General features: G+C 46.4%; 1 protein-coding gene across 1 annotated transcript in view; it reads left to right on the forward strand.

Annotated features, from left to right (window-relative positions):
• Positions 1-25836, forward strand: part of PTPRT (protein tyrosine phosphatase, receptor type, T) — a gene marked incomplete at its 5' end in the record, with an annotated part of 369542 nt that overhangs the window by 320400 nt on the left and 23306 nt on the right. Inside the window, 6 exons of the mRNA XM_008571855.1 lie at positions 3615-3691; positions 9850-9886; positions 11750-11847; positions 14929-15045; positions 19162-19316; positions 22708-22843. Coding sequence (XP_008570077.1) covers positions 3615-3691; positions 9850-9886; positions 11750-11847; positions 14929-15045; positions 19162-19316; positions 22708-22843 — 620 coding nt within the window. The remainder of the gene's footprint in view (positions 1-3614; positions 3692-9849; positions 9887-11749; positions 11848-14928; positions 15046-19161; positions 19317-22707; positions 22844-25836) is intronic.

A 25836-nucleotide genomic window follows, 5' to 3' on the forward strand; every position in this document is an offset into this window, starting at 1 on the left:
GAATACGGAACTAAAGTTGCTGAATCACTGGGACCCGGAAGGGCGAGGCTGGCAGCTACGTGCCGTTGAGCGCTAGTGAAATGGTGGCCGCGGAGCGCATGAACTGGCGCCCGTGCGCGTCAGGGCGCATGCACGCAAAGTTATGCCCAACACTATTGGCTCCATTTTGCTCAGGAAGCCAAGGCTAAGAGAGATCAACTGACTTGCTAAGTGATGGATTTAAAATCTGAACCCAAACCTGATCCACAGCTCCACACCTCACATCACATATCAAAAGTGTATCCCACTTGCCACAGGTTAGCCCATGTGTTTTTTAGTACTAAAATACCCGTTTATGATTCCAGAAAAGAGACACTGTTTTTGGATGCCCTGCAGAGCCCCGCATGGTTATCTGTATCTCAGTGCCTTAATATGGCTTGGAGCGTCCTCTGTGATCTAACCCTCGCCGACCCTTCTGTCTGCTGTCCCATTGCTATGCCCTCGCACTCTGTGTTCCCAGAACAGGAGCCTCTTTGCAGCTCCCTCAATGTGCTCGCTCTTTCAGGATCACTGCCTTCACTCTCACTGTTCCCTCTAATGGAAAAGACTCTTCCTCACTCTCCACTGGTCAAGTCTGACTCACTTTTAATTTCTCATTCACATATCACTACACAGAGCTCTCTATTCCCCACTTTCTAGACCTTGAAGTTGCACCTCTATGTAGAGTCTGTCTTCCCCACTAAACTGGCAAATTCCTTAAGCATGAGTATCACATTTGATAACACTTTCTTTGTCCCTTCTACTAGCCTGACTCATAGTAGATGCTCAGTAAATGAGTTCTTATCTGGTAGTTAGAAACACTTCTCATCTATAAGAATATTTGAGTAGGAGAAATAAGTTTCTTTTTGTTTTATTTTTAATCATTTTGCTTTCAGATTTTAAAGTTTCCTTTCATATTTTTTAAAAAGTCCCTTTCAACTTTTTAAACCACAATCTGTTTCCAGTGCTATGGACCCCAGGAGCAGACATAACTCAATAAGTAAAGGAGATTTTTGGATCGATTAGTCATTAGTAAGACCACTGAGTACAAATGCAATATTCATTTTCACTGTTTTGAGACTTACAGTTTCTCTAACTGCTGGTAACAAGGCTCGATGCACTGGGCTCAGAGTCAGGCACCAGGCATCATATGAATCCCAGCCTGCTAGACGGGTTGTCCGCCAGGAAGTCCCCCTCTCTGGGACTAGAATGCTGCAGGAGCTGGGGACCAACATTTGCACAGACCCTATCAGTAGTACCTGTGAGATACTTGAAGTCCCAAGGCAGTGCATTGTATGCCCGGAGGGGGTTCAAGGTCAGATGGACCTGAGATAGAATCCTATCTCTGTCACTTACAGGCTGTGTAACTGGGAAAATTTGCTTAACCTCTTTGAGCCCAGTATATCTGTGAAATAGGAACAATCATAATATCACATCATTCTGCTATTATTATAATAACCTATAGAACTATTTTGAGGAATAAATGATTGAGTAAGTTAATGTATGTAAAGTCTCTGGTACCTATCATGAACTCAATAAAGATTAACTTCAAACTCCACCCCCCCACCTCACATGCCACTCCCCCACCCACCCAAAGCAATTACTTAGATCTCCCACCTGCTCCCTCCAGTTGCTTCCACTGAAATCCCCGTGATGAGTAGGAAACGCGGCATCCAGTATAACTGACGTCTGGATAGTGCCTGCCACATGGCAGACACTCAGTGAATACTTTGTGAGTTAATTAACAGATATAGGGTGGTGTCCTGTACCAGTCCTGGTCCGTTTGTCCATAATTGGACCCATTCCTCACCTTCTCCTACTCTACTCTGTATCACTGACAACTGACCCCTGCAGGTGGCAGTTCTCAGGCTCTCTTGTGAGCTGGCTTCTGGCTGGGTTTGGACAATAACATGCAGTGGTGGGAGATTGGAGAGAAGGAGAAAGGGAGAAGCCAGGATATTTCTCCCCCTCTATCCCAATCACAGGAGGAGAGAGGGAAGCTCCTCCTTGTCTCCAGCTCCCACCAGAGAAGCCCACTGTGACTCCAGTTTCTACCAGGTGGCCCCCGTTCCTGAGCTCTAGTAACGCCATGTCCTCCCTCTGTCCCTCAGCCCTAGGGGGGCAGTTTCTCCTTGTCGTTGCTTATCTCTGACTTACTTCATTCTCCTCTCTCTGGACTCTCAACTCTTCCATCGCCCAGGCAACCACTTCTCAGTAGTTAATCCCTCTGCTGTATATAGTTGAAGTGGTTTCTAACATCTTGCTTAGACCCCTCTTTGGAAGCAGGAGCATCTGAACTCAGAGTAAAGAGAACCTCACTCTTCTGTGCTCCACCATTCACTGGCCAGGTGGCCAGTCAGTCTTTGTGAGCCTCAGTTTCCTCATTTGTAACAAGGCTAACAGAACCCATCTGGCTTCTCTCAAAGGATTGTTGTGAAAATCCCATGGCATCATCCACTTGTACATTCTCAAGGTACTTGCTGAATACTTGCCATATACCAGGCCTTTTCAGGGGGGCAAGAGACAAAACAGGTAACATGACAGATAACGTCCCTGTTCTCAAAGCTTTGGGTTAGTAGCAATAAATGTGCTTTAGAAACTGCAGAGTGCTGTATAAGTCTAATAGGATAAGCTGAGCTGATCTTCTTGACTCCCTGAGAACCCTTGAGGATGTCCAAAGCTGTCCCACCCACTTTCTAGGAATACCACCTCTACCCTAGAGTAAGGCGGACTGGCCAGTGGATGCAGCAACTACACAACGCTATGTGCGCAGTAACCTGGATAGCAAACTAAGGCTCTCCTCCCAACCAGGATGCTCAATTTGCGCGTGTCTGTTAGCATGCATGTCAGAGCTCACTTTAATTAATTGTAAAGGATTATCCTAATTCTTCTGCTGTACTAGTTTTTTTAATGGTTTTTATTTGGTGTTATTTGAAGTAAGTGTGCCATTGACTAAAGCCTGCAAATCTTGTTTATGCCTGGATTGTGTTTGGAAAGGTATCCTCTGTAACACAATTTTTAGTTATTGGTGACCTTTTTTATAGTGTTTAGTGAGCCTCGCTTTAATGATAGTATTGATAACAATATGTGGCTGGCAATCTATTTGCAACAATACTCTAAGAGGCAACAGAAAAGCAATTTGTGCACATGTGGAGAATAGGTAAACTTGCCATTTTTAAGCAAGCATGAAAATGGAGCATATTAATTCCGATTCAATACTCTCACGTCCCGAGTTTTTTCGCATCTCTTGCATTGTCCTGTGAAGAAGGCATTTCCATCCCCATTTTAATGATGAAATCACTAAGTCTTAAAGAAACAGATGACTCACCCAGTTAGGTAATGACAAAACCAGAATGAGAACGGAAGGTGGAGAAGACAGGACAGGTCCTTTTTTAAGGCTAATAACCTCCCTGAGCCTCCACTTTTTCATCTGTAAATGAGAATAATAACTGCGAGTGGTGCTGAGGAGTAAATGAGAGAGTAGCACCATATCTGACATGCAGTAACTAACAAATGGGAGCTGCAAAGGAGGGCATTGCTGACTCCTCACCCAAGGCCTCTTGTCAACCCTCTCTTGTTTTCTGCTCTCTCTGCAGATGACCATTCCCGGGTGAGGCTGCTGGTGCTGGATGGAGACCCACACTCTGACTACATCAACGCCAACTACATTGACGTGAGTGTCTTGATGGGGCTAGGCAGCCAAGGTCTGGGGTTGGCTACACAAGCTCAAGACCTGTGGCCAGCTCCTCCCCAATTTACGTAACTAGTGTATCCCAACTAGCTTTGATTATCCATCTAAAGCTACATCATCTTTCATGACAGCTGGAATAGCCTACTCTGTGGGGCCCCAGGGCAACGGCCAGTCTTCTTCACTCACTCTGTCTATCCATTTGTATATGTGTCTGTTTATCCATGCATTCATTCATTGGAAGACACAGACATCTATTCAATAAACATTTAAAAGTACCTACAGTATGCTAGATGCTACGGGAACCATAAAGCTAAAAATGCCATGGTTTCTAAAACCTTAGAAGTGAGATAAGTTGTGCACATCAATAATTCCAGGGCAACTAGAAAGTGGTAAGTGTCATAAGTTCAGATAAAATGCTGCAGGGATTCAGAGGTGGGAAAAAAAATATCGCTTCTTCCATCGGGAATGCAAAATGTGAGGTGAACCAAGGCTTTCAGCGCAGGCAGAATTTAAAATCAAAGAGAGGGAAGATAGGTCTCTGGTTAGAGAGAACAGCACAAGCCAAGATGTAGCAGCTGGAAAGGGAACATGTAGCATTCGAGGGCAGCAGAGACCATGAAGAGAACAGTGGAAAATAAGGTTGACACTAGAACACTGATGGCTTAGATGGTCATACTCAGGAAGTTGGACTTTACCCTGTAGGGAAGAGGAAGTCAGTGAAGGTTTTTGATCAAGTAGGTGACCAGTTCAGGACTGGGCTTTGGGATGATTTATCTGTTACCAAGGATAAAATAGATAAGAGAGAAGGGATTCTGGAATTAAGAGACCTAATTAGGAAAGAGGCTGTCTTAGTGTTCCAGAGACCACTGAGGAAGGGACTAAACCCAAACAGGAGCCAGGATGGTGTGCATGGAAGTGGGAGAGTTTGCAAAACTGGAACATGACCAGTGAGGCCAGACTGACATCCCGATGTGACTGATCCAAGCCAGGCATCTCAGGACCTCAGCTCAGAGCTCAGCTTTAAGAGTAGCTCAGAGATCCATGTTGGTTCCTCAGACTCCCTAATGTATTTATAGTCAACCTATAAATTGCAGTGGCATGCTTTGTGAATTCCCCTTAACCTAGGCTGAGCCAGAAGACTCATTAACTCAACATGTATTTACTGAGCCTTGTGTTGGTCATTTGCCTGTTTGCCCTCAGATCTATTCCTCATCCTTCCCTGTGCTGCTTTGCATTGCAGGTGGCGTGTGTATGCATGTGTGGTGTGCAGGGTAAGGAGATCTGACTTCTTCAATGGCAGGCACTGATGGGAGATCAGAGGTGATAGGAAGGGTGCATCCAGTGAGTTTCTCCTTCCCCCCTTCCTTGGGTGGCAGCTCCAGCAGTGGCTGCATCCATCTGTGACTCCAGCTTCCCTCAATCAGGCCCATCATAGTTCCAGCTTCTGCCAGGCAGACCAGCTCCTGGGGTCTGGGAACTACTCTGTCTCCCATTATCCCCCTAGTTCTAAAGGTGCTGCCACCGATCTCTGGGTTGCCCCACTGTTCCCCATTTGTCACCTTGGCTCCTCTATCACCTGTGTAACCAACTCCCCATACTGAATTTCCTCTGTCTGAAACACCTAGAGTGGTTTCTATTTCCCTGGCTAACAAAGGACCTACTGTGTGGTGAAGAAATGGGGCTGGAGCTTCAGTGGAGGTGAAGAAGGACACAGTCTCTGCCACTATGGCCCTTCTGGGCAAGTCCACAAGGAGAGGGCCAGTTCCAAATAGCTTGTGTCCAGCCCAGAGCAAGGTGCACAAGGCATTCACCCTCAGGCTCTCAGCCTTCCCCTCATGCATCTAGTATTCATTTCACAAACACTGAGCTGGAAACACCATGTACTGGAAACACTGACCTGTAAGAGCAGGTCTCTGACCTAAGGAGATTCAAGTCTGGTGAGGCAGTCAGATAAGAAAAGACACCCTCACAGATCAGGTGCTATAGGACCATAAAGGAAAATCAAAGCCTCAAGGCAGGGGTGGGGTGGTCAGTGAAGGCTTCCTGGAGGAGGTGACATCTCAGTCCTGCCTTAGAGGATGACTAAGAGCCAGCCGAGCAAGAAGGATTTATAGTAACCTAAAAACTATTGATGACCTCTCTCTCCTGTACCAACATCACCTTCACTGGTACCATAACCTCACAAGGCAAGTGCCATTACTACCCATTTCCACATGAGTAAGCTGAGGCCCTGAAGGTTATGTAACTTGTCCAGGGCTACACAGCTAGGAGGTGGAGAGGAGGGAACAGGAGTTTGACTCAAGAGTGCCTTCCCCACTATATCCTGCTCCTTTCATAGTAACAGCAATGACAGCAGCAGTGGCTTAGTGAGTCACTCTTGGGCCCTATGCACAGGGCTTAAATGAGTCACTTATCACTACTTTTTAAGTAATCCTTCAAAGTGGGTGTTAACACTCCCATTCTCCAGATGGGGGAGCCGAGGTTTAGAGAGATTGCAAAGCTTGTCCAAAGCCATGCAGCTGGTCTGCAGCAGAACCAGGATAGAAACCAGACCTGAATGACTCCTAGTCCAGTGCTCTTTCTCCTGCTCCTCCCACCCACTCTGGGTCACCACCTTGTGGCCAGCACACAGTGGGGACTCAGTCAGCACATGTTGATCCAGGTTGAATTGATTCTTTCCGTGTCTCCTCCACCTCGTCTATGGCTGGGTGGATGTGACCCAGAATGGCGCAGCCCACAGAGGGTCTTGCATGCCTGAGTTGCTGTAGCAAGCACTTGTCATCTGAGTAGAAACCCCCAGCAAACATGACTGTCCTAGATAGGCACTCAATCCAAAGTCAACTAGACATCTAACTACAGTCAGAGCCAAAAAACACGTTGGTATTTTTATAGGCAATGAATGAAATTACTTTAAATGCAAGTGAATACCTGCATCACCAATACTAATAATTCCTCTTATTCTATCATGTTCTATCATTACAAGGCATTTTGCTAGCCTTTAAAGACAGGAAACTAGGGGTCAAGGTTAAGAGCATTGACCAAGGCCACACAGCTAGAATCCAGTTCTCTGCCCACCTAGGACACTCCACTATCTCCTCTCCCTGTAAGAAGCAGATTGTGCAGACAGGCCAAATGCCTCTCCTCCATGCTGCCTTAATATGGGATGTTGAACTCTGGACTGTATCTCAGTGGTCACAATCAAGGGCTAATGAGACTAGAGTCATGAATTCAGTCTTTGTTGGGCCTGTTGAATCCAGGACTTTCTGACTACTAGGGTTGTGATTTTGGGTAAATTACTACTGATTCTAATATCTATAAAATGGGATAATAATGCCACCCCACAAGTATGTGATAACTGATTTAAAGTAACCAGGGAAAGTTTAAAAAGGATGTGGACAGGATGAAGGGAAACCAACAGGGTAGGGTGTAATATCTCAGGGCTAGTAACAGCAAGGAGCTCTTACCATTCCTAGGCCTAGACAGGGCGAGAGAGTAGCTACAAGGAGAGGCTGTCTGATAGGAGCTAGAGCCCTTGATAGAGAGACAAGACAAGACCAATCCATGATGACCTGGCAGGGAAAGGCCCAGAAGAATGTATGTCCATCCTCTTCCTGGCCTCTGAACTCCTGCTTCCACTCCCCGTTGACAAAACCCAACAAGAAGCAAGAGAGCATGGGAGCTCACGGTGTGGTCCTGCAGGTCAGTTTCCCATGGCACAGAGCAGAGCGTGGAAGGGAAATGAAGAGACACAGAGAAGACACCGACCACAGCGCTTCCTTGCACAGTGTTAGTGCTCTGGGGTGAAGAGTGGAGGAAGCCCATTAATTGTGAACCTACTGTATACTCCAGCAGACTTTAAATTCCTCTAGGGGATTCCTGACAAGATGACACCCCAGACAGCTAGCTGGGTCCTCACTCCTTTGCCCTGGTCCCCACCCCAGCCAGCATCCTCTCTGGCTTTCCAAAGAGCAAATCATCTGCGCTAGAATGATTTCTCCACAATTGGAGCTTGTGAAACTATTAAAATGACCCTATTGGGATCATGAGCTGGATAGAACCAGCCCTGGCTGTGCCTCTGGAGGCCGTGGTCTGCTACCTTCTAAACCAACCTGCTAGCAAGTTTGCACACCCAAAAATGTATTGGCCACTTGAATGTTATAAATACCAGCCTGGAAATAAGTATCGTATCTGGGTCCTCAGTAAGCAGCAGACGCATGAGTGCAGAGTGAGATAAATGTGTTTGGATGCAAAGCTTTCCCAATGCTCACAGACAGATGGAGGCAGGCCCAGTGCTGGTTTGCAGTCGATCTGCGTGCTGTGTAGGTGGGACTTAAATGAACTCAAAGTTCTTTTAAGGTTAGGAAGTTTTCTGTACTAGCTCTTGGCGAATCCCCAGAGAAGCCCCAATTGAGCAGTACATTTCCTTTTATCTCCTTGCTGAGGAGTCCCATGGTTAGAACGTTTTCTCTTTGGGGACTGTGTGGGTTTTCAAACCCAGGCGGTTGGAATCCAGAGTCCACAGTACACGTAACCACCACGCCGTGCTGCCTTTTGTGATGGTTTGTCAACATCCTGTTTAGGCCTTTGCTCTGAGTCTCACGCTGTGCTAGGCTCTGTGCGGAATTTTTTTTTTTTTTTTTTTTTATTTACGAGGCAGGTCTTGTCCTTAACAAGCTGACAACCTCATTAAGTAGATAGAACCACTCATGCAAAGAGTTTAGGTGGGGCTGTCGATTGCTATGTGGTTAATCCAACAGTTCTGGTCATGACATTGGCCTTGGGTTGGTGCTTACAGTCAAGTCTAGAGTATGCCCAGCAGTTGGAAGGTACTTATTAAATATTTATTGAGCAAGTGGAAGACTTAGGAAGAGAAATGTTGAGGGGACTCAGAAAATATTCTTTGAATCAGTAAGTGGGTACAGAACTTCAGAGAGGCCATATCTATTGGACCATAAACCATACTGATGGCAATTTCAACTTATTTCCTAAAGAAGGAGGCTTTGAGGCAGTGCGTTCACCTCGACAGGACAGAAAGACTAGACAACAATGCTTAAGACAAAAAACAGGTATTCATCCAGCTTTAGGATGGTAGAGGTAAAGTGGATTTCAGGATGGTCAACAACCTCTCCATCAATAGGCTCTATAATTGGCATTTGTGTTTTAATATAAAAGTTATTCATTTATTCATCCATTCTTTCATTCACTCATTTATCCATTCAATAAATACTAATTGCCTTCAATGTTCTATACTCAATGCAGATCTGTCTGTGTCTCCAAAACCTACACTCCTACTCAATATGACATATTACCTCTCTGTAACAAGAAAGGGGACCGTCCTTGTTTGCCATGCCCAGGCAAAAGAGAGGATCACCTTCAACCTCTTCCCCAGTGATTAGGGTTATGGGTCTCCAGAGTAATCCAGCACCAAAGTACACCAGGGCCTCCCCAGTGATTAGGGTTATGGGTCTCCAGAGTAATCCAGCACCAAAGTACACCAGGGCCTATCAGTGTATTCAGAGATGTACAGGTAAATTAGAAACTGGTCTTTGAGTCAGCAAATGGCTTTTTGGGTCTCTCAAATCACACCTCCATGAGGTCCTCTCTGCACCTGTAACTTCAGTTCCAAGCCCAGTCATGTTGGCACAGAGAAACAATGTGGAATCCTTCCCAGTTTTCTTTTTCCAGTTGTTAATATTGCAAGGAGTCAACAGTAGAATCGTTTTCTTCTGTTAACTTCTCTGGGTGCCGCACCAGGCCTCATACAGTGTTCTGCATATAATCATGGCTCAGGAAAGACTTTGGGTGTTTGATGTCCCCATAAACCTGAAAACTTCTCCACCTCTTTGTAAGTGCATGAGCATAAATGATGCCCACCAATTCTTGCTCCCGGTGCCCCTGTCTCCAAGGAAGCCTGCATAAGCACTTCACAAATAACTATAATAGTAGCTAACATTTAGCGACTTACTAAGTGCTTTGCATGTGTCATCTTATTTAATCTTTACCACTCCTCAGGGAATTAGCTAATGCTATTCCCATTTTGCCTATGAAGAAACCAAGGCTTGGAGAGGATATTTATTAATACTGTGATGTTTGCAAGCTTTGACTGGAGATCATTCACTGTGCTTTCTCCTTTTATCCAGGGATACCATCGACCTCGGCACTACATTGCCACTCAAGGTAAGTGCCCTCCATCCACCTGGTGCCCCGGAGAGACCTCAAGGACCCCAGGGAAGAGGGCTGTCTAGGGAACAACTGCAAGACTTCTTGTCCTCTCCTCCAGTATCTGTTACCTCAATACTCCTTTGCTCTAAAGGGCCCTGGCCCTTTTCTATCAGCAAAGAGGGGTAGGGCTGGAGAGCCTCCAGAAGTCCTTGAAATTGTTCATTTATTTGTTTGGAAAGGAAGAAGGTGATACATTCAGATATAGGAGTGAGGGGCATGAGCAAGAGAGGAAAGAGCTATCACTAGGAAGTAATCAGAAGGGAGGACCCCATGCAAGGCAGCTAAAAGTATCAGCCTCAGGCAGGTGCCATCTGGAGCTGATGGTGTCTTACCTACTCGATGCATGCATGCCTGTAAGAGAGATGCAGCCAGCTGCCTTAGAAAGAAACCTGGCAGTACGTTATCAGAACACTTAAAAATGATCATTACCTTTCAAACCCTTCTAGGAAGAAATCCTACAGATAATTACACACGTGTACAATGACATATATAAAAACATTGTTCACAGGGTTATCTATAATAGGAAAAAAGCGAAAATTTTTTAATGCCCAACAATTGGTAGATTGGTTAAATAAAGTGTGGTGCCTCCATATTACAGAAAACTATGCAGCTATGAAAAATATCATGCTTGGTAGGAATTTTTAAGGGCATCAGAGAATACGTATAGTAGATATGATGCTTATGCAATGAATACATACAGATACAGATAAATACAGAAAAAAGGTATTCAAACTTTTATGTCAAACACATGTATTATTTTGTAATTTTTAAAATGATGAAGGTCCAGGACATTGAAAAAGAGCAATTTCCAAGGAAATTGCTTTGGACTGTCAGATCCTACCTCCCACTCCTTGTCTTTTTTCCCTCTTCTTTTCTGTTGGGGCTCCAGACTAACGCGTTGGCATTTGTCAAGTTCAAAATAGGGCACCTCCTGTTTTTGTTCTTGGCATCTGGCTCTCGGCAGCTCTCTACCCCAATTTTTTTACTGTCTTTCACTGAGGTTCTGGAGCTCAATTTTTAAAAAGTGCCTTAGGCCACACCCCAAATAAGGTGATGGGTGGGACAGGTAGTGAGGGTCCGAACAGTAGGACATCAGACAAGAGGAGGGGAGACTGTCAACATTTCCATAAGATGCTTCAGACCATGAAAGCCTGGAATGTGGCTTTTCCCATCCATGCTGTGATCTGGCCTCATCAGGCCAACATGCCTCAGGCCCAGGTCTTAGCTACTTGGTTTCTATGTTAGTCCATCTCTGCTGCGTATAACAAAATACCTGAAAATGAGTAATTTACAAAGAAATAAGATGTATTCCTTACGGTTTCAGAGACTGGGAAGTCCAAACTCCAGGGAACACGTCTGGTGAGGGCCTTGTTGGTAGGTGGTGACTCCTCACAACAATGCAGGGTAGGGTGTTATGTGGTGAAATGGCTGAGCAAGAGCAAGCTAACCTGCTCACTCGCTCTCCTTATAAAGCCATCAGAACCACGCCCATTGCCGCCTATTAAACCAACAACTTATTACTCCATGAATGGATCAATCTATTCACTAGGGCATGGTCCTCACAATCTAATCATTTCTTCAAAGCCCCACCTTTCAATTACTATAATAGGATTTCTCACTCTTGACACTGTTACAGTGAGGATTAATGCATGAAACTTTGGGGGATACAGTTCAACCCCTAGCAGTGTCCTAGCAAGGATCACCTGGACTCACTCCTGCTCACCTCTGTGGAGTCTTGACTAACCAACCAGGAGGGGCAAACCTCTCGGCTGCCTTCTTGCATTACAGTCTCAACCCTATCACCTTCTCTGTTGGCAGGTCCAATGCAGGAGACGGTAAAGGACTTCTGGAGGATGATCTGGCAGGAGAACTCTGCCAGCATTGTCATGGTCACGAACCTCGTGGAAGTGGGCAGGGTAAGCCTCTCCTGCAGGTTCCTGGGCAGAGGATGCTGGAGGTGCTCTCAAGCATCTCTCTGCTCCATGCATTGTGCAGGTGACTCCTAGTCCATACATCACCCTCCTGGCAACCAGTGAGGGAGACATCATCGCTCCTATTCCACATTCGAGCAGCATCCTTTCCCTTCAAATCCCCCTCATCCCTTTTTCCACCCTCGCTCTCCGTGGATGACCTCATCTCATATATTTTCAGGAAATTAAAGCCATCAGATGTGAACTCCCTCATCGTCACATTGGGAAGCTACAATCCTACTTGTATCTACAACCATCTATCATTCTTTCCCTTTGCTCTCATGCTCAACCATAAGAAATGGCTATTTTTGTTAACCCAAAATAGTCGAATATTGGCTGTTTCTTATGGCTCAGCCTAATATGACAGAAGCCGTGTCTGTGCCCTTTCAAAGGTGAGCCTGGTGTCTTGAGCCACAGATTCTGCCCAACAATTTTCTCATTTCCCCCTCACACTTGAAAAATAAGTCTCTTTTTTGTTACTAGATTGTCCCCCTCGGCATACAAATCTGCTGGGTACCTTCCATCTTAAAAGATAAAACCAGCAAATAAAAATCATACTCTTGGCCCCACTTTTCTGCCAAACTTTAAAGACTCACACAAAGGCTCTGTTTCTTCCCTCTGTTCTCTTCTACCCATTCCAACGCAGCTACTCCCGCCATCCCACCCTCAGTGATATTGTCAACGTCACTCACACCCTTCATGTTGACACAGCTAACCTTTCAGGAGCATCTGACCCTCTGCTGCCTGTTCTTCCTCCCCTGACCTCTAACTCTGGACATTCTTCAAGGTCAGGGCTCAGTCTCCCTCTCTGCTCTATGTCGACTCTCTCTACTTAACTCTCATCCTTAACTACTCCTTGGGCTTAGAAATGGGACTGCTATTCCCAGCTTGCTTTGCCTGTGTGATTAACTGTGGCCTGTGGGTGGGTGGGCTGCTGAGGTTAAAGACAGGGTGTACAAATGCCATACAAACTAACACATCATACGAACTAACTAAAGAGTGGGCAGGTATGTTTTTGTTTTGGCAAGAACTAGGTAATCCATAAAGACAGAGTCTTGGCCTAGAAGACCAAGGGAAAAGGGACATCTGGGCTGTCAGAATCCAGGAAGGGGGTGTGGACATCTCATGGCCTATTAGGAATTTAGGGCTAGGAGAGACCTTATTCTTGAGTCCACTCGTACCTAATCCATTCCCCAGTTTTATAGATGAGGGAACAGAACCAAAAGGGTGGAGTAACTACCCTGAAGTCACGCAGCCAGAACCCAGGCACAATCCAACTCTTGATTCTTGTTCTCATGCGCATGGTCCCTCCGATCAGACTGCTCCCCAGGGACTCAGGCCAGAGGGCAGCCACTGTGCGCAAAAGGCCTGCCCAGGATTCGAGGATTCAGAGGCAAATTCCATCCTGTCCTATAACATATCCCACACTGGAAACAGATCCACCTGATGGCTAGACCACGGATCTAAGTGGGATTTGGGGACAGCAAACTCTTGCAGGAACTCCTGCCAGTCGCCAAGCACTGTGCCCAACCCTTATTGCACTTTACCTCCATGTATCTCACAACAATTGTACGAGCTGATGTTCCTGGTTATTACTCAGACAGCCTGGGTTTGCATCCTGGCTCCATCCCTTCCTAACAGTTGACTTTGGGTGATTTCCTTAGCCTTCCTGTGCTTCAGATTCCTCATCTGTAAAATGGGGGTAATAATAATATCTCCTTCATAAGAATGTGGTGATGAGTAATTAAAATAATACATGTAAGGTATTTGTAGAACACTTAGTAAGCAGTGTTAGACATAGTAAGTAAGCAGTCAGTAAGTGTTAGCTATCATAATTAATAGAAAGTGAGGTTCAGAGAGGTTTCAGCACTTTCTGGAAGCTGCACAGCTACTGAGTGTTAGAATCAAGCAGTGAATCCATTTGCCTCCAAACCCTGTTGCACTATATCAGTGTTTCCCTAAGTGGGTTCCATGGGATGCTAGTCTACAGGATGCTTAGTGAGAAGAGGGTTCCATGGTTAAATACGTTTGGGAAATGCTGTGTCTGGTATCCCCATTTCGGAAAGTCATGAAACGCATTAGCATTAGCACGTTAAAAGAGCTGAGGAGACCCGTAGCAAAGCGGCCTGTTTAACTTTGTTTAATCCAGCATTTCCCAAACTCATTTGACCACAAAACCTTTTCTTGTTTGTTTTTTTTGTTTCTTGTTTTTTACCTAACACCTAATAGCACCCAGCGGAACACACTGTGGGAAATGCCACTGTAGGCCGTGCGGCGTCCCCCGGAATGGTAATAATGCTTTTGTTCTTTTAAGGGGAAAACCATGATCTCTTTTTCCTCCGCGGAGTGTGACTTAGAGAGTCGCATGTGGGAATGGCTTGTTGGTAGCATCTGTACCTACTGCCAGGGGCAGAGAGGAGTTGCAGAGTCTTCCCTCGGAGCCCAGCACCTGCCATCCTTTTCCCAACCAAGAGATCTTTCCTTCCAGCCCCCAATTACCACCTCTTAATAATGTCCCTCTCCCGACCATTTCTGCTTCTGCTTTCTCCCTATTTCCCACCTTTTATTCTCTTCTCTGCTCAGCTGATAACACTCCGCTGCACCAGCCCAATATAGCAGAAAGGGGTCTCAGCCAAAGGTAGAAAACTGTCCACGTGACCTTGGACATGCCACCAAACCTCCAAGCTTAAGTATTATGTTCATCTGCAAAATGGGGATAATAACACCTGCCCGTCTCACCTAGTTCTAATGACCACTTAGTGTAATAACGCATTTGAAAATTATACAGAGCTTTGCAAAAGAAGATACTACTATTATTTCTAATGGCTCCATTGCCTCTGAGAGTGAGCTTGGCCCTGTGCAGTTTGCCGATCCCAGGCCAGCTGAGAACCCCGTGGACTGAAATGCCACTGAAGTCACCCTGGGGTTTATTTGTATGGGAAGGCCAGGTGAGGTGGCTGCTCACAACCAGCCACCTGATCATACGTCCTCGTCTCTGTCCTTTCTCTGTCTCTCACTTGGCCACAGGTGAAATGTGTGCGATACTGGCCGGATGACACAGAGGTCTATGGAGACATTAAAGTCACATTGATTGAAACAGAGCCCCTGGCAGAATATGTCATCCGCACCTTCACAGTCCAGAAGGTAAGTGTCCCTGTGACTGTGGGCAGCCTGTCCACTGGGCATGCCGGCTCGTTTGTTCATTCTGAACACATGGTGACTGAGGCTCTGTGCCCAGCCGCACACTTGGCACCAGGGACAGATCTGTAATGAAGTCAGACATAGATCCTACTACAATAAATCCCACACCTAGTGGGAAAGACAACAATTCAGAAGACACATCAGTGGAACAATGGCACATTGTGATAAGAGCCACAAAGGAATGTGCAAAGGATGGAAATGACAGCTAACATTTACTGAGCACTTACTAAACCAGGTGCATTTCTAAGTGCTTTGCATAGATTAACTCATTTAATCCTCCCAGCAGCCTATGAGGTAGGTACTGATATTATCTCCATTTTACAGATGAAAAAACTGAGATGCAGAGAGTTTCAGGTAGTTGTTCAAGGTTGCCCAGCTGCAGGGTGGTAGAATCAGGATTCACACCTTGGCCCTGAAGCCTACTGTCCCTTCCACTACACCATAGTTGCCATTTTCTAAAAGCCACTGCTTTGATGGGCCCTGTGGCCAACGGCCTAAGGATGCAGAAGCACTAGGGGCTTAAATGCTTTGAGAGCTGTGCCCTTGGAGGTTGAACAAGTCCTTGCGAGGGCCAAAGCAGGCTACTGTGCAGACTGGAGCACAGAATGCACACAGTGCCATTCCCGCATGCACTGTGTGGTGCAGGAGGACACAATGTCTGCTTCAGGCAGCTCCTTCTCCAACCCCCTTGCTCCTAAGGCTCAGAATCTTTTTCACCTGAGTCTGAAGAGGTCAGGAAGCACCTGGGCTCCCTCCACTAAGAGGAGGGAAAACAACTGGCACTTAGGGGTTGTCTTAAGTCAGGTTCCTTAGAAGCAGAGCCTGAGGCAAGGATTCAGATGCCTGTGGTGTATCAAGGGAGCATTCTCAGGACAAATTCATGAGAGAGGGAAGCAGGAGAGGGAAAGGGGAGGAGTGAGCAAGGACAAAGTCAAGCCTAGCCTAGGCCTGATCCACAGGGTACCTCGAGAGCACAGACCAAGTCACAGAGTCATCCACCTTGAGGCAAGGAAGCAGATTTTTGTGCTCCCATATCAATCAGTCCACCAACTGCAGACAAGCCACTGGGGGAATGGGTAAGTTAGTCAGCTGAGAGCATGTCTCCAGAAAAGGGGACTAGGGTTGAGGCACGAGCAGCCAACAGTCCCTACAGCTGAGGCCTGGGTGCACAACCCAATGAAGAGGGTCTGGGTGGGGCACTGATCTCATCGACCACCTCCGTGGTGAGTGTCTGGGCATGGGATGAATGACTGGGGACATGTGGCCCATCTTGAGACCCAGACCCTGCACAGGGAAGCCTTGTGAAATCACAGCCAGCCAAGCATGGTGAAGAATTAGTGTCCTTTCTTGGGTTGTCTTTTTGTTTTTCTTTCAAATAATCACAGGGAAGATATGATCCATCAGGAGATGCCCTTAAAAGACCCCAAGGGCCTATGAGGATGACCTTGACCTAACCAGACTCTCCATAGTATGCAGACTAGCACTCCACAAAAACTTCCTCAGATTTTAGCTCAAAATCCGTTCCTGAGCTGGGTACCCAGAAATAATAAACAGGAAGTGTTGTCTACCCTTGGAGAGAGCATGACCATCAGGGAGAGAGGGTCCTTGATAAATCGTCACAGCACAGGTAGCGAGGGCTCAAAAGAGGGTATCCCAGGGCTGAGTTGGAGGCTGGAGTGAAAAAAAACCCAGGAATCAGGAATTCTTTTTTTTTTTTTTTTCCCTTTTTGTCTTTTTTCGTGACCGGCAACAGATCGCAACCCTCAGTGTCGCTCCCGCACCGGACCGGGACCGGCAACGGGATCGCAACCCTCGGTGTTGCTCCCGCATCTCGCTCAGCCAGTGAGCGGCCGGTCTGTATGTGGGATCTGAACCCTCGGCGGGAGGGCCGCCGCGCTTCCCAAGCGGCGCACTGTAGCAGTGCGCCACCGGGCCAGCCCCAAAAAACCCAGGAATTCTTGAAGCTATTTTCCCTCTCCTGCTTCAGCTCAACCATCACTGCCTTAATCCCAGCTATTTCCCTCCCTCCGAACAAGATTCTGCCTCGAGTCTTGTCCCTTCTTAGGTTGGGTTTCTGGAAGCAGCGCCTGAGCGTCAGGAGAAGGGGGTGAGGGAGGCAGGCCAGGGCTGGGGAAGGAGCCATGCAAGGACGTGGCCTCAGCTGGAGCCCTGCTTCCGCCCGATGCCCTGGGAGCCCTGGAGCATGAATTGCACTGCATGCTGGGTCCAATGTTGAGGCAAGGGGACCTTTTGTAGCCCCATGAGGATCACCAGCTATTCTGGCTTGCTCAAGACAGGCCTGGTTTTAGCACTGAAAGTCCTCTGGCCTGGGAAAGCCCTGAGCCCCAGACAAACAAGGCAACTGACAAAGCCAGTTAGTCACACTAACTCTCCTGTCAGTCATCCAAGGTCAGTCGTGCCACCATCTCACCCCTACCCCAGGGAAGCAGCTCCTGTGCAGTTAGGAGCAGTTCTCTGCAGAAAGGGGTAATTGTGAGCTGTCTATAGCAAAGACTCAGAGTAGCTGGGGATGGGGGGCACCGGCCCAGTGACTGGGGTCTGAGTTGGCCCAACAGTGCCTTCTAAAGAGCCCCCAACACACCCACTGAATCCATCCTCCATGTAGTGGCCAGTGAGGTCCTCCTAAAATGCAAGTCCAGGGATGCATTCCCCTTCTGTGCAACCATCTGTGCAACCTGGAAGATAAAGTTCAAAGGCCTTCCCAGATTCAGCACCCGCCCATCCTCCCACACCCCCATCCTGTTGCCCACCATTGCCTGCCTTCCGCTTTCCTCTTGAGTTTCCTGGGTTGCCTGTGATTCCCTGCATACACCATGCAAAGTCCTGTCCCCACGCCCATGCTGGCCCTCTGCCTCAGTTTCCCTGTCTCTTCAACTGGGTAATACGCATGCATCAGTGTATTACAATAATCAGGAGTGCAGACTGTGGAGCCAGACAGCCAGGGTTCAGATTGTCACTTTACAACTTACCAGTTGTGTTGTGATTTGGGGCATGTTATTTAACCTTGCTAGCCTCAGTTTCCTCATCCATAAAATGGAGATAACAATGTGAAGATTGATATGAGGATGAAATGAATTAATACATTCAAGTGTTCGGAAGAGTAACGGGCACATAGTCAATGCTCAATAAATGTTAGCTATTATTTTTAATATTCATATATTTCAAGACTCAGGTCAAGCATCATGTCCTCCAGGAAGCCTTCTCTGATTTCTCTTCTCCCCAGATCAGTTTAGCTGACACACCCTGATACACTTAACAGAGTTATCCACTTAGGAGTCTGCCTCCCTACTGAGGCCATGAGCTGTTCCAGGGACAGAGGCTGTGGCTTTTATGTCCACAAGGCTGGGCACAGATAACCCTTGGTAAAGATTTTTAAACTAAAGGAATGAACGAACAGACTCTTCCCATTCAATGCTCTCTAAATATCTGCCAGAGATTGCTAAGTAGAAAAAAGTCGATAGGGGAACTGCTTAAACAAAGGCCTGGAGGTATGACCCGGCCATGGAGTAGTCAGAAAACCACTGTTGGCCCAGAGCATGTCTCTGTGAGAGTGGTGATAAAAGCCATGGAGACTCTTACAGATAAGACTGGAAAACTAGAGGACAGCAGATCTCAATCACTGAAAGGCCTCATATTCCACTGGAAACAATTTGACCTTGTTTTTTAAGGCTATCATTTCTTTGAGTCTGTTCTACTGAATATACTTCCTATGAAATAATTGCCAAAGAAGATCCCATGGGCAAATGCTGGGGGTGCTATATCGCCCTCTTGGGGATTCAGAATGTGCATTAGCACACTAAAGGCTCTGAGAAGTCCTGCCATTAAACAATCAGTTGCTCTTTAGCTAGTTCCACATTTCTGAAATGCAACTGATCACAGAATCACTCTGTGTGGTAACACCTGTTAACCCCGCGAGGGCCTTGTCCTCCCTGGACAGCAGGAAGTCTCGCTCCTCAGTGCTGCAGCTGCGGTGCCCCCCGGTGCTGGGCTGGGCCTGTGAGGTGCAGCTGGAGGAACAGAGGCCCGTTCTCTCCTCAGAAAGGCTACCATGAGATCCGGGAGCTCCGCCTCTTCCACTTCACCAGCTGGCCTGACCACGGCGTCCCCTGTTATGCCACTGGCCTTCTGGGCTTTGTCCGCCAGGTCAAGTTCCTCAACCCCCCTGAGGCCGGGCCTATAGTGGTCCACTGCAGGTAAGTCCAAGGTCCCCCACCCCGGCCAAGTGAATCCCTGCAGCTCTGCTTTCTCGGCGAGGGAGACACCGTCTTTTCCAGTGGCCTTATTCTTTGCCTTAAAGACTCCCCTGTCCATATGCCCAACACTTTCTGATGAGACCTGGGTCCTAAAGTCTAACAACAACAGTAACGGCAGTAGCAGTCATTGTTGTTGTTATTGTGCTAAAATAGTAAAGTCGCTGGGGATGCGGGCTGGGGACTGGCAGCACTGGTTACTCCTGCCATGTGCACTTTACCCACATTATTTCATTTATTTCTCATCCAACTTTGACAGGTGGGCATTATTATCTTCCCCATTTCACAGATGAGAAAACTGCGGTGCCGAGAAAGTAGACACAGGTGCAAGATAGCAGAGCTGAGATATTTAACATGCTATTCTCCAGACAGTCACCTTCAGCTCTTTGACATGGCACAGGGTGCCTTGGTGGACACGTGCTTCTCTTCATTCCTATTATGTGTAAAATTAATGGCTGGCCTGCAGAGTCCATAAGAGAGAGTAAATGGACAGCATTAGGTTTCACCTTGTTATGGAGACAGATATTTTCAGCTCTCACCTAGAAAGTCACATTGAGAATGAGTGGCGCATCTTTGAAACCTCCTAAATGGAGATGAAGTATCGTTGTCAAGGGCATCAACAATTGGTGAAGGCTGAACATACAGACTTGAAGCCAGCCAGCCTGCACATCCCCCCTCCTTCTGAGTGGTTTTTTCCAATGTCACCTTGGGCCCAGCCCATCTTTTCAGACCCTGCATGTTCAAGTTATCTCATCCCTGTCCTGATAGTATCCATGTCAGTCAAGGGACCAAGAAAGATCCTGTAAACTGTGGGAGCCAGATCCTTTCTCACACAGCATCCATTTATCTTCCCCACAATGGTGGATACACAACCCCATTTCACAGATGAGGCCGTTGAGAGTTAGGAAGATATACTCATGACACCCCCAGGTTCTTTAAGTGGGTTTGTATCTCATTGCAACCCAAGGACAATAGAACATTAGCCCCCAAGACCTATTTCCCAAAGAGCAGCCAGAGCAGGGGTGAGGGAGAAAGGCAGACAATGGCAAATATTTATCAGGCCCTGCACCTTACCCAGCTCTGTGTGTGATGGCTCTACATCTGTATCTCCATAGCAGGTCACCTAACGCATCTGATCAGAGTGGTTCCCATCCTGGGGCTATTCTGGAGATTAAATGGGTTGGCTAACATGTACTAAGTGCCTAAGAGAATTCCTGACATAGAGTAAGCACTTAAAAATATCAGTCTTCTCTACCTCTTCATGCTATTTCCTTCCCCACACTGTTAATCCTTCAGAACAGGGGCCATGCCTTACTCGTCTTCATATCTGCACTCCTAATCCCAGCAGCCAGTGCATTGTAGATGCTCAACAAATATTTGTTGAATATAAGTAGCAACTATTTATTGAGAAATTGCTATGCATCCAGGCACAGGGCTAAGCAATTTACATGCATTATGTTTTTTAAACGTAATCTCATGCAATTTACATATATTGTGCTATTAATGTTTTAAGATGGATCTATTTCTTATTATCAGCATCATTTTATGAATGAAGAGTGTTGAAACCCAGAGAGGTTAGTTCATTTACCTAAGGTCACACAGCTAGTAAGTAATAAGTCAGGATTTGATCCCAGGGGTCTCTTCCAAATATCCTGTGTTTGGTTACTATGTGATGCTCAAGTAAACACAGCTTAATCCTCACAAGGACCTTGCAGGGAAGCATGTTATATGTGTGAGAAAACTAAGGCTCACATACACCAGGCAACTTGTTCACTGATGGTGGGTCCAAAATTCAAAACCAAGTCAACCTGGTTCCTTCCCCTAAAACATGCTAAGGATGAGAATTTGAAGAGGAGATGGATGAGTGGTTCTTTATACTCCTCCTGGACACTGAGGCCCAGCCCATTGAGTCCTCTTGGGGGGTCTGGATTATGGTGGGAGGGAGGTATTGTGAGGCAAATATAAGTCAGACTTTGCTCAATTCAAACCATGAGATTTTACCATGAATGAAGACTCTGCTTGCCACGGGTTTTCCTTCCAGATCATTGTGGGTGATGTCGCACTGGACTGTGCTCCTTGGATTTATCCATCTTGTTCCATCTATCTTCCTCTGCATTTCCTTTGATTTCCACATTGTTAGACAAAAACACTTGTTTTCATGAGGTATTCAAGACATGAAAATGCAGCCAAAATGGGCCTCCTTGACAGTCTGCCTGGTCTTCCCTTCCAAAACTGTATGTGTGGAAGGCAAGTGTTCTGTTTGTCTCTGGTTCAGCACCATCATTTCAGAACCCAGCACTGATCTGGGAAGAGCTGGCTGTGGTCCGCAGAGTCTTGTTGAGCTCTCTTGCTATTTTGTACTTGATCTGAGATTCTCCTAAAGAAGCCATTGGTGATCAGAAATTGAATATGTATCAGAAAACTTGATATCCAACAAGGGTCTCAGGGCTGTCACCTGCTCAAGTTTAGTGAGGCTCCTGCTTCATGATCCTGGGGAAAATAGGACCAGGTGGAGCCAGATGCAGGGCTTTGGACATGGGACTCTGGGATTCGCTCCCTGCCTTTGGGACGGCTCAGATGACTCTAGTTTCTGCCATCTCATTCACCTCCTCTCTGTTCTCTGTCTCCTCTCCTTCCTTGCTTCCACCCATCAGCCCATTTGCTGAAGAACAAAAAAGAGAAAGAATGAGAAAAGAAGGGAGGGGAAGAGAAAAGACACGCTTACTAGGCATTTCCAGTGCTCTGGATACCACGTGAGGTGTTTTATACTGTATAGACAAATTACCTGTACCCATCAGATGAGGAAAGTGCGTGCATTCATGCTGTACGCGTGCATTATGGCTCTAAATGTTATCAGGCAAGGAAGTGTGAGAGCACACCTGTGGAGCCAGACGGCCTGGGTAAAAGTTCCTGCTCTACCACTTGCCGGCTGTGTGATCTCAGGCAAGATAAGCCCTCTGTGCCTCAGTTTTCTCACCTCTGAAATGGGATGAGAAGCTTCCTAACCACCTCATAGGGAGATGTGTAGGTAACATTTGTAAAGCACTTAGAACAATGTCTGGCACTTTGTAAGCACTAAATAATTGTTTGCTAAATGAGTACAACAAAATAAGTCAGTCCTGATAAAATAGCCCCCAAAGGTAAGCATTACTCTCCCATTTTACAAAGGAGAGAGCTGAGGTTCTTAGTCGCTTGCTCAGCATCTCCCAGGAGCGTTGGGATTCAGGCTGTTGGGTTTGATTTCTCAGCAGGGCCCTTGGGACAGGGCTGAGTGGCAGGGGCCTCCCCCACCCCATTCTAAAGTCCCTAACACAGATCATACCCTCTCTTCCAGTGCTGGAGCCGGGAGGACTGGCTGCTTCATAGCCATTGACACCATGCTTGACATGGCTGAGAACGAAGGGGTGGTTGACATCTTCAACTGTGTGCGTGAGCTTCGAGCGCAGAGGGTCAACCTGGTGCAGACAGAGGTGAGTCCTGGGGGACTGAGGCAGCCAGCCAGCTACCTGCAGCCCTGGCCAAGGAGAAGCATAGTAGAGTGGGGGCATCCTGTAGAAAGGGACCTACGAGTGGGAGAAGTGTGAACATGTGACCTACTATGGTGAGACCACTTCAGAAGCAAGGATGCCCCAGCCAACCCTAAGAGTCTATGGTGCAGGGATTTGTACCAATGCCAAATGGTCGTGAGTTCCCCAGCTCTGAGGGCATCTCAACAGGGACCAAATAGCAACTTCCAGGGATTCTTTGGATAGTTTTCCTACCTTGGGTGAAAGTGTAGAGAGGGAAAGGGAAGGATTGGCATTTATTGAATGCCTACTATGTGCCAAGTACTGATTCATTCACTGCAAGGAATGGCTTTAGTCAAGAAAGATATTAAGTACCTGAGCTAGGTGCTGGGGATTCCCAGAGAGATAAAACACAGCCCTTGCCGGCAAGGGAGAGGCAGACGTCAGGCACGTCTCTGTCTGCTTAGAGAGCCCAAGACCTAGGGGAAATGGAAGAGGGGTCATCTTCATTGTTGCACACCTACTATGAGCCAGACAGCATGCATTCAGGATGTTGGTTCTGCTCCTCACAACAACCTATGATTAACTCCTACTATTATCTCCATTTGATCAATGGAGAAGAAGAAACTGAGAAATTGTGTCCCCAAGACCTCACACAGCCAGACTGTGGTAGAACCTTGGTCCATGTGATCCGAGGCCCAGGCTCTTTCCCCTGAACTTCACACCACACATTAAACAGCCTTTTCTGCCTATCCCCCTCCTATATGCCCTGGTTTGTCATTCCTGTAATAAGCCCATCTTCTGGTTCAAGCAAAGGCTGTGGGTGTCTGGGAAGTCAGAGTTGAGACAGATAAGGAGCTGCACACATCACTAACCTGCAAAGAAAATAACTCATGGCTCTGGGCACAGCCAGTCACTTCTGGCTCTGCCGTGAATAGGTTTGTATACATAGGACCCGGCTGCAGACTCTGACCTAATTCACACAGGCTAGTCTTAGGCTTCTAGCACTGAGGACAGCAGGGCTGCTCTATCTGTTCCCAGGTTCATGCATGCAGGAGGCAGGATGGCTGGTAAGAGTAAGACACATGTTCCTTACCGTCTGGTGGGGGCACATTCAAATGCAGGTACATCCTAATGCCTCTGGATAAGCACTTTGTGTAGAGAGGTAGGCAAGTTCTGCTGGAGGAAGGTCAGTCAACAAACTTTTATCAAGGGCCCAGACGTAACTTTTGTCTGGTGGATTAAGAGAAGACTTTCCAGAAGTAATGAAATATTGAAGCTGTAGAAAAGAGGGAGCAGAGTTTCAAGAGAAGTGAACAGCGGGTACAAAGTACCTGAGATGAAAGAGGGTACAGCACATGTTTTAGGAGCTGACCCTGAGATAAAGATTTGAGGGCAAGCAGTTTATTTGGGTGGTAATCTCAAGACACACTGGATGGTGAGTGGGAAAGTGAGACAGAGAAGGGAAGGAAACAAACAAAGGGTATGTTATCAAGCTGTTAAACCCTGCAGACAACTGGAGCCCAGTCCTGCTGGGAACTCTGAGAAAGGGTGTGGAACATGCACTTCCACGTTATCCCACCTAAGGAGACTGGGAACATAGCTTTTATCCTCAGCTCTCCATTGATCATTGCTTGAGGGATGCTTCCTTGGCATTGACTCTGGCCCTGCTGGCTTGCCTGCACTCAGCCCAGTGTGCTCCTGGACTAGAAAGAAAGCCCTCAGCAGATGTTTGCAAATCGCAAGTGTTTGCAGCAAGCAGCCTTCACAGGTAAAGGTGAAAACCAAAGAGACGTGAACAGGGCACCAAGAGCACCTGCCCAAGCATGTCCAGAAGTTCCTCATTTTTATCAGCAACTATGCTGTTCAATTTTTTTTTAATCATTTTACAATGTAATTGATTTTCATGGCCCTTTACCAATTCCTCCCTTTCCTCCCTTCCTCTTCCCCTTTCCCACCTCCAGCAACCTCAGTTCTATTCAATTCTCTTAACAAGTTCAAAGAATTATTGCAGTTGTTGTGTCTTTTCTTTCTTCTATTTATTTGTTTGTTTTTATTAGCTACTACATATAAGAGAGAGCATGCAGTTTTTCTCTTTCTGTGCCTGGCTTATTTCACTTAACATAATTTTCTTTAAGTTCATCCATGTTGCTATGAATGGTAGAATTTCATTCTTTTTTATAGCAGAGTAGTATTCCGTTGTGTAATTAAACCACATTTTCCTTATCCACTTGTCCGATGATGGGCATTTAGGCTGGTTCCAACTCTTGGCTACTGTAAATAGAGCTGCAATAAACATGGGAGTGCAGGTATCCCTTCAACATGATGATTTCCATTCCTTTGAGTATATACCCAGTAGTGGGATTGCTGGGTCATATGGCAGTTCTAGCTGCAGTTGTTTGAGGAACCACCATACCATTCTCCATAATGCCTGCAGCATATTATAGTCCCACCAACAGTGTAGGAGGTTTCCCCTTTCTGCACATCCTCACCAGCATTTGTTATTCTGTCTTTTTGATATTAGCCAGCTTAACTGGAGTGAGATGATGTCTCAGTGTGGTTTTGATTTGCATTTGCCAGATGCTGAATGATATTGAGCATTTTTTCATGTGTCTGTTGGCTATTCTTCTATCTTCCTTTGAGAAATGCCTACTCAGCTCCTTTGCCCATTTTTTAATCGGGTTACTTGTTTTCTTGCTGTTAAGCTGCTTGAGATCCTTGTATTTTCTGGATATTAATCCTTTATTGGATGCATATTTTGCAAATATTTTCTCTCACTCTTTTGGTTGTCTTTTTGCTCTATTAATTTTTTCTTTTGCAAGAACACACACTAGTGAAGAGACTGCTTCTTTGATAAATGGTGCCCAGAAAATTGGATATCCATATACAAAAGAATGAAACTAGACCTATACCTCTCACCATATACCAAAATCAACTCAAAATGGATTAAAAAATTA

Source organism: Galeopterus variegatus, unplaced genomic scaffold (assembly GCF_000696425.1).
Source record: "Galeopterus variegatus unplaced genomic scaffold, G_variegatus-3.0.2 Scaffold730, whole genome shotgun sequence".
Classification (NCBI taxonomy): domain Eukaryota; kingdom Metazoa; phylum Chordata; class Mammalia; order Dermoptera; family Cynocephalidae; genus Galeopterus; species Galeopterus variegatus.